This window comes from Hakea prostrata, chromosome 1, assembly GCF_041222555.1.
Source record: "Hakea prostrata isolate BN-2017 chromosome 1, UWA_Hpros_2, whole genome shotgun sequence".
NCBI classification, from domain to species: Eukaryota; Viridiplantae; Streptophyta; class Magnoliopsida; order Proteales; family Proteaceae; genus Hakea; species Hakea prostrata.
The window spans coordinates 74613238-74623106 of NC_142600.1; the positions used below are offsets into that span (position 1 = coordinate 74613238).

Here is a 9869-nt window from a genome sequence, read left to right on the forward strand (position 1 = left end):
AAGATTGGAGTTCAATTGTTAAAGACCACTGCATGGTATAAAATTAAGCGTTTGAATATATTCTCTTGATGCCAAGGGAAACTCATATATATAATAATAATAATAAATAAAAATTGATAGAATATATATAATAATATCCACTTATATGAAAAGCTACCCGTCATGATAGATCATAGGGCCCACATGGGAATATAATTCCGGTGAAGAAAATGACTCTTGGGAGAAGATTCCACATTCAGGATATCCAAAAAGACCCATTATGGTATGGATATCCTCCAACAGGACAAAGGCCCAAAAGTTTAATAAGGATCACTTATAAGCTCCATCTCCAGTAAATCGTTTGATCCCAATGATTCAAATAATCAAATCTTTTTTGTTTGGAACTGTGGTGTTCGGACTAGCTTACACGCACCTCGAGTAATATTCATTTGACATATCGATCCATCAGAGATAAACTTACTGCTCACATCTTTGATGTTAACGTTGCTCTTTTGATTGATTTGGTCTCGTGTCTTTGTCCACCTGAATGCTTGTGAAACTTTGATAGTTACCTCCAACTCCATGATTTCACAAAGAAGGCTCAGATCTGCAATAGATGGTTGAGGGCTTCCCAGTAGGAATTTGCCGTTCTCTCCAAGCCAAACTGATTCAATTTTTACTAGGGATGAGGTCATCATTTCCTCACCTTTGGAGATAGGTTGCATTTTTTGAGAAAAAAATTCTATGTAAAATTTAATTAAACATGGGAAGAGAAATGAGAAAGGAAAAACAAAAAAGAAAAAACAAGTTGAAACCTTTTTTTTTTTTTTGGATATGAGGTTGATTCGGGCCAGCTTGCGTGCACCATGATTAAATACGTGAAAGATGTGCATGACCATACAAAAAGTCAAAAGGTAATTTACATGGTAACTATGATATTCTCTATGTTAAACTTAGGCAAATTAATTTACCCTTAATAAAAGACGTCAACAACTAATTAGGCAAATTATTATTATTGTCACAGAGTTCTATAATTTTTCCAACTACAACTTAGCATATCTTGCTAAATGGGGTCAGCTACATTGATCTTTACGAAGACCAATTTTTAATGATTAACGTAAAAGAAAAGGAACATGACAACAACTACTATAGCTTAGCTTTATATCATCTGGGGTTAAATACGTGTATCCTTGCCCCCCACTCGGTCTGTTTGACACCATATTTGCAACAAGCTGGCCTAAACCATGCATGCACATCTTTCCTCTCCACCTCTAGGGTAATTTTTAGGCTTGCCCCTAGCTCTTTTAGTACCTATAGTCCGAATATCCAATTCTCTCAAACTAGAGCATCCAAATGCCTTGGTCGAACTTATCCACACCACCTTATTAGACATTTTTCATAGCTTATTTGCAACAGCACCACTTCCAAATGAGCACTAAATGATCATTCCCATTTTGCCACATATCCATCTTTAACATCATCATCTTTACTACACTTGGTCTATCTAAATGTTTCTTAACTGGCAACAAGGGCCAACAACATGCACCATACATTAAAGTTCTAATGACAATCTTGTAAAATTTTTCTTTAAGCTTTAAAAAGAATTCATCAACCACATAACACTCTCGGTGCACCTTCTAACTTTCACCACCTCATTATGTCTCGAATTTACTAAAGGTACATACCATGCTCTATCTTTCTTCTACTTTTCTTGAAACCCTTAGATTCCATGGTTGATGTTCATAATTCAAGCTTTTGTCTCATCCATCAAAACAATGTCATCAGTTAAAAACAAACACTAGAAACCTAATTTTGAATGTTTCCAGTAAACTCATCCATAATAATTGTAAACAAAATAGACTTTCAAGTATTAAAAAGAGCACCAGTACCAACCAACAACAAAAAAAAAACTTTCAAGCCAATTTCTCCTTTTACAAGCGGGAACGCACTGCGTTTTTGTAATGGGTAGTGCAAGACAACAGCATCGGAGTAGGGAACAAATGAAGTCCCATTAATACGGACTCTCCCCAACATCCTGTCCTCCAAGGAATGGGCTAGTCTCTTTCAACGCATAGTCAGCTGGTTGGGGTGACGAAGCTGAGTACATGAGAACAAGTTTTGACTGTTGTGGCTCAGGTTTCATCTCATCTGCAGAATAAAGCACCTGTTGCTGGCCCATTGATCCAGTAGAATGATGCTGTTGTGGTTGGTGGTGTTGCTCTTTAGGAAGATGATGTAAGGTGTGTCTTGACTCAGATTTTTTGTCACCAGAGAACACACTCGCGACTGGATTCGGATCTTGTTGTTGCATTTGTGGTCGGGAAGAACAGGAGTCAGCATTCGGCAAGGATTCAAAATCAGGAACAGTGGAACTGAGGATTTTATTGAAGGGTCATCTGTGAAATAGACTTTCAAGCCAAGTTCTCCTTTTACACGCGAGAACACACTGTGCTTTTCTAATGGGTAGTGCAAGACAACAGCATCAGAGTAGGGAACAAATGAAGTCCCATTAATGCGAACTCTCCCCAGAAATGATTTTGATTAGGTGGCTTTGTTGATGTTGTAGACATTGGCTTCAAGTTTAAGGTTCTGGAGGTTGGTGGGATCATTGATGTTGAAATAAAAACTCTCATTCCAAAAAGGGTTCAGATCTTTTTCCTTCACACTGCTGTGGAACTTCTGGCCATCATCAAAGTGGAACTCCACAAAAGCACTGGCTGAACCCTCACTGTCTTTAGCCATGAGGTTAGTTGCACTCACCAGCTCCACCCCTAGCTTGAGGTTGCTCATCATGGCTGGGAATTTCCTTATCCAATTGGAAAGGATTTCAGAGAAGGAATTTTTAACTAACCAAGATAGACCACCAGTACCTGGAAAGAGATTACAAATAAGAAAGTCAGAACAACTAAAAAACACAAAGCAAACAAAATAGGGAGAGGAAAAGTGCACCAAACAACAAAAGTATAGAAGACCCGATGTAAAACTAAGTGATCCAAAAAATAACCAAAAAGAAAAAGATTCTCTTATTGAGGTATCAAATAATTCATGACTTCTCATTTTTTTTCTCCATTTCGGTTAAAACACTTTTTTTGGGGGGGGGGGGGGGGTGTCAATAATTCATGACTTCTCAAGCATGAATCTGGTCTACATGGCAGAAGCTAAATCGTACCACCCAAACTGAATAATCTCAGCCTTCACTTAACAAACCCAAGATGAGAGATGAAAAGGAAGAAGAAAACAAAGACTAACCACACCGCAAGAACAATGAAAGAAGAAGAAGAAATCCAACAAGAAAGTACCTAACTAGTCTGAAACTCTGTTCAAGGGGAGCTTTTAGTAGCTAAACATCAGAAACATGATCTCTTTCCGATGAAAATCTTCTTCATATCTCCAAGACTCGCTCCATTTTTTCAGATCTCAAAGCTTGAAGTAGGAGGTGGTTTCAGGGTCAAGAATCAAAACATAAAAGGTAGAGCGGATGCCAATCTATGGTCCCAGTCTTTAGCGCGTAAGAAGAACCATAAAAAACGCCTTGAGGATGTAGTCGTGATACGCGCAAACTGCCCTGATAAACCTTATTTCCAAAAAAAAAACCATAAAAAGAACTATGCTTTATTATATGTATGTTATTTCTTAGAACCTTTGTGTCTGTCCTTGAAGGTACACATAAATTACTTTTAGTGCTAGTCAAAACTTTTGGTCATCGTTGAGGGTGAAGCTCTCGCTTTGAGGGATGCGGTTGGGGGCGCAACGGGGTTAAAAATCGACTTTTGAGTGTGAGCGAGTACCCCGCCGGACCCGCCACCGGCGATATGGATGCTAAACGTGTGGTTGAGGATATTCACCACTTTCTGGATCTTGAACCATCATGGTCGATCCATCTTATCTCTAGGTGGGCTAACTCAGTGGCCGATTCCCTAGCTAGGAGGGCCGGGCCGGGCAAGTTGGCCGCTTCCACCCCTTGGCTTCTTGAAGCTTGTAATCAGGATGTCTTGGCTTTTTCTTGCCCTCCTTCTAATTAAATCTCATTTTACCAAAAAAAAAAAAAAAACTTTTGTTCAAGAAAATTTTTTATTTGAATAAAATAATTTTTGTAGATTTTATAAAATAAAGAAGAGCAAAAAGATACTTGAACTTGTCTACAAAGATAGAATTATGTTAACGGAAACAAGAAAAGAAAAGAAAAGAAGATAGAATTATAACAAACTTAATTGTCGCCTCACCTTTCCATTTCCATGAGGTACAAACTTGACAATCGGTAGTAAATATTTATATTGAAAACATCTAATATTTAATATATGAGTTAATGGTTTTTAATGGATAATAATTAGATGACTTTTGCCAATGATGAATTAGTAAATCGGTTAAAGGCTCAATCTCACTAGGGGAAGTCTTGGGTTCACACCCATTCGGCGACATTAATTATATAAAAGCTCCCTTGAGGATGTAATCATGGAGTACACAAACTAGCCTGAATGAACCTCATATCAAAAAAAAAAAAAAAAAAAAATAGATGACCCAAATGGTTTAATGGCCAAAGCTAAGCTAATGACTCATTCATCCCATGGATGGTCTCTCTATCCTCCATGATGTTCAGTAGGTGAGTTTCATTGTTTAAATTTTTTACTTTGTTTTATTTAATTTTATGATTAAATTTATTGTTTATTCTCCCTCCGCCTTATTATATAAAAATAAACACATATGCAAGTCCAGGTTCCTACTGTGACCACTAGAGCTCTCCGTTCTCCTCACATCTTTTAACTATATGTATTAAGAAGTATTCACTGGTGATTATTCTTGTTAGAATTCAAAGGTGAACCCTCTCTCTTAATATGTGATAAAGACGTGTAAGAAGAATACAGATCTCTACCCATCAGATGAAAAGATCTAGATCCCACCTACATCTTCATAAGTCCAATCATATGTTAGATGGTATACCATAAGTTAGCACTCCATCTCCCTTATAACTTTAATAAACATCATTTACTTTGTTTATTTTGTCTGATGATTGACTTACCATTAGTACCTTAATATTACAATATCCCTATTTTAGAAGACCAGGTAGGCAATATTATGTTACAAGTGAAATCATTTCATCTAGTTATGCACTGGGGCAATAAAAAAATATTATAATTTGGCATATGTAGTTGTTTTTAGTAAATTTGGTTGTTCCAATATGCAGATATATTTGAGTAAACTATTGAGTAAAGCACCCAATACAGACTGCAACTAGAGATCGGAATGGGATCAATCTATCATACTTGAAATTGACCAGGACCTTCACTTGCCAGAGCTTTTACAAAACAATTTACATACGTTTAGAATAAAATAAAAAATATGAACACCAAAAGAATAGCAAACTATCATTAAAGATCAAGTCAATGTCGATGCGATGCGAGGGGAATCATGTTAGGTCACAATCGATTATTATTGAAAATCTTCACACAATGGAGCTACTCTGTAGCACTAAATGGAGAGATTCTCTAATGCAAATCCACATCACGCACTAGATGTCGAGATCATGAAAACAAATCTAAGTCAAAACCATAGTTTCTTAGAAGTCTGACACAAGAAGGTCAAAAAAGAAAATTGATTTTCATAGGATTTAAATTTAATATTTCAAAAACAAGGAAGAAGAAGAAGAAGAATTGTAGAGTTTGAAGGACTTTAGGGCGCATTTGATAACATTCTTAGAAAACGTTTTTTGTGTGAGCAGGCACAGTTGTTTGGTTAAATGGTTCTTTCCATTGTTTTTCAAGAATAAATCAGTAAAAAAAGTGGTCTTAAGAACCTCTTTTTTTTTTTTTTGAAGGGCATATGAGTAAAAAAGATGGCTACCTATCTGATGTGATTTTTTTGACAAAAGCGGATGACCTAACTAGGTGGTCCCACCTTTCCAATGTGGTGTTCAATCACTCGTCGACACGTTCGGTGTTCCTACCAACTCATCATGATGACCACCAAGAGAAGAGAAAGAGAAGACTTCCAAATTCAAAAATAAAATAAAAAAGTCATTCATGAGAATATTTATGAAGAAAGTTACCAATTTTCTCCACACTAAATACACGTGGCAAACATCTGTAGGATGTTTTAGTTAAAAACTAAATCAACGCATTGGATAGAATCAAACCTCTATCCATATATGAAAATGAATTTTTCTAAATTTTCTTTTGTAATCTTGAAAATTTTTTTTGTACACTTAGATTCATGACACACATCCAATCAAAAAGTTAATTTTTTTTTAAAATTTGAAACTATAAGAATTCAAATATTTTCTAACCCCATTCAAAAATAATTTTATTTTTTGATTAAACATGTTTCATGAATTTTTTCTTCTATAAGGATAAATGATCCTAACTCAGAATGGATCACAATCATGATTCAATTGTTAAAGACCAACGCCCATCACTCATGGTATAAAATTAACTGTACAAATCTTCTTGATAGCTAAGATAGAAACACATATATAATACTATTTTTTATTTTTGTTGGTAGAATATATATAAAATAATATCCACTCATATGAAAAACTATCCGATCATAGGGCCCACATGAGAATATAATTCCGGCGAAGAAAATGACTCTTTGGAGAGGATTCCACATTCCAGATATCCAAAAAGACCGATTGCGGATATCCTCCAAGGATCACTAATAAGCTCCTCCATGTCCAGTGAATTGTTTGATCCCTATGATTCAAATATCCAAATCTTTTTTTGTTTGGAACTGAGGTGTTCAGACTAGTTTACGCGCACCTCGAGTAATCCTCATAACGGATGCTTATAAATGAACAAACTTAATTTAACCGATACACATTGTACTCCTCACGTCTTTACCCGCACCTCGAGTAATCCTCATAACGGATGCTTATAAATGAACAAACTTAATTTAACCGATACACATTGTACTCCTCACGTCTTTGATGTTAACACGGCTCTTATGATTGATTTGGTCTCATGTCTTTGTCCACCTGACTGCTTGTGAAACCTTGGTATTTACCTTCAACTCCATGATTTCACAAATAAGACTTAGATCTACAATAGATGGTTGAGAGCTTCCCAGTAGGAATTTGCCATTCTCTCCAAGCCAAACTGATTCAAATTTTATTAGGGATGAGGTCCTAATTTCCTCACCTTTGGCAACTGCCTTTGGGTTCAATGGATGACCAAATGCAGATCAGATGCAGTAACAGAATTGAAAATAAGGGTAACTGCCTTGCAAGGAGATAGGTAGCATTTTCTGAGAAAAAAAAAGGTATATTTACATGGGAAGAGAAAAGAGAAAGGAAAAAAACACAAACAAGTTGAAAGCTAGGTGAAGTGATAGATGTGCATGACCATACAGAAAGTCAAAAGGTAAAACCCTTAGATTCCATGGTTGATGTCCATAATTCTAGCACTTGTCTCGTCTATGAAAATAATGTCATCAGTTAAAAAAAAAACACTAAGAACCTCATTTTGAGTGTTTCCAGTAAACTCATCCATAATAAGTGCAAACAAAATAGAACACACTGCGTTTTTGTAATGGGTAGTGCAAGACAACAGCATTGGAGTGGGGAACAAATGAAGTCCCATTAATACGGACTCTCCCCAGAAATGATTTTGCGTGGGTAGCTTTGTTGATGTTGTAGACATTGGCTTCAAGTGTAAATTTCTGGAGGTTGGTGGGATCACTGATGTTGAAATAAAAGCTCTCATTCCAAAAAGGGTTCAGATCTTTTTCCTTCACACTGCTGCTGAAATTCTGGTGATCAAAGTAGAACCCCACAAAAGCACTGGCTGAACCCTTACCGTCGTCTGGAGCCATGAGGTTAGATGCACTCACCAGCTCCACCCCTAGCTTGAGGTTGCACATCATGGCTGGGAATTTCCTTACCCAGTTGGAAAGGATTTCAGAGAAGGAGTTTTTAACTAACCAGGTAGAGGTTAGGTAAGAAACACCACCAGTGCCTGGAAAGGAAGATTACAAGCATTGAGGTGCCTAGATGTACGAACTCTTTATAATCCATGAACACAAGAAGGGGCAACCAAAGTGTAAGTTTACAACATTAAAAACACAACCATTGAGGTGCCTAGATGTTCCTCTATCACTTTGGGTTGCCTTATCATCTTCACAACTACTCAGATGATAATCAGGGATTTGCCATGCACCCCAATGCCACGACTTAACTTACTGTTATGTAGGGGCTAGAGCAAATTGAGAAATCCGTAGAAATAAAAATAGCATAAGTTACACTGCAGTCCCCTGTACCTTGTGTGAAAGACACTCCCATCCCCCCCTAAAGTGCAAGAAATATTCTATCAAACATACCCCGTCCATGGAAACACTATTATATCATGACATCAGACTGACTATTCATTAAAATCCAAAAATTCCATCGTCCCTCAACCACTGTTGTAAATATGTTTAAAACTTTTTAATGTTATTTTTATATAAATATCTATTTTAATCGTGTCTTTTGTCCACGGTTTTATTTAGTCCCACATCGGGTTGAGAGGATTTAATTATATAATTTATATATAGTAAGGGTCCATGTATTATTAATTTGGGCGACACAAACCAAGCCTGAATCCTGTTGTGACCCTCTCATCCCTTGCAGCTTACATATAAGAATGTTGATGACATTCCCTACGTGATTCCAACAATCAAAGAAAGCTCTACTACCCGTCGATTCTACGAGTCACCGTCTGCACACCACTGTTATGAGACGATTATTCCTTTCCTTTTTCTCTTGAAAAATGAATTGCAACCCATTTAATCTCATCACTTCAACAACCAATTGAGTGGTTGGGATGACCATTCAACAAAAGAATGTTTGACCACACCCTCCTGCAGAAGTCACAATCAAAAAATAAATGCTTATAACTTTCATTACCAACTCCACACAATATGGATCAATAGGAACTCCCCACGCTAATAAGCGATCCTTCGTTGTCAACCTTCTACAAATTACCAACCAGTCAATCATTGAGAAATGAGTTTGGCTTTTGGCTGCCCAAACCATGCACACCCGAGCCCACACCACTTTAGAGCTAGAACCACGAATAGCTTGCATAGCTGTCTTGAATGAAAATTGACCATTTGGGATAGCAATTCAATTGGCATAGTCACCATTAATTCTTTGCAAACAACAAACCTAAGAAATCTTCTTCCACCTAGAATGAAGCAGCAGTCATGCACATTCATGTCAAGCGAGATTTCAATCTGACGGCTCAAGGTGTTTTGCTTGATAGTCTTGCACACTAAATGCGCAAAACTGAAGCAATCCGTGTATACTTGTCTTAGTTTAATTTTCCAAACAAATTCAGATGGTTGCCAAATTTCAAATTTTCAAATAAGTATCTCCATGCCTAAAGGACATAAAATACAAAAATACAAACCCAAAATACGCTATGTTGTTAATCATCAATTTACGTAATAGATTTTCAGTTACGACAGCCCAGTAGATCCTTTTTAGCAACAAACTCATAATTCAACCAGTTCAACCACGACTCAATCAACAAGAAACTAACCAGCAATCACACAATATTACTAGATTTTTATTATATATATAATTATGTCATAGAACCTTTGATTCTATCTTAAAAGCTACACATGAACACTCTTAGTGCTAGTCAAAACTTTTGTTCAAAATTTTTTTATTTGAATAATATAATTTTTTTTATAGATTTTATTAAATTAAAAAAGGGGGAAAAAGATGCTTGAACTTGTCTAAACAAAAAAAAAAAAAAAAAGGAATAGTTATACTAAAGGTGGGAAACCAATGACTAAACCCTTTGAAGATAAAATTATGTTTACCTAAGAAAAGAGAAAAAAAGAAAGAAGATAAAATTATAACAAACTTAGTTGTCAAACTCAACTAACCATGAGGCACCGCTATTACAAACTTGTCA

At 36.3% G+C, this 9869-nt stretch overlaps 1 protein-coding gene across 1 annotated transcript; it reads right to left on the bottom strand.

Annotated features, from left to right (window-relative positions):
- Nucleotides 1-2520: 2520 nt before the first annotated feature.
- LOC149030031 (multiple C2 domain and transmembrane region protein 7-like) lies at nucleotides 2521-7833 on the bottom strand. The gene is made up of 2 exons (XM_089144355.1): nucleotides 7488-7833; nucleotides 2521-2849 (listed from the first exon to the last, which is right to left on the bottom strand). The coding sequence occupies exons 1-2, from the start codon at nucleotides 7831-7833 to the stop codon at nucleotides 2521-2523; spliced, it is 675 nt and encodes a 224-aa protein (XP_089000481.1).
- Between the last annotated feature and the right edge of the window lie 2036 nt (nucleotides 7834-9869).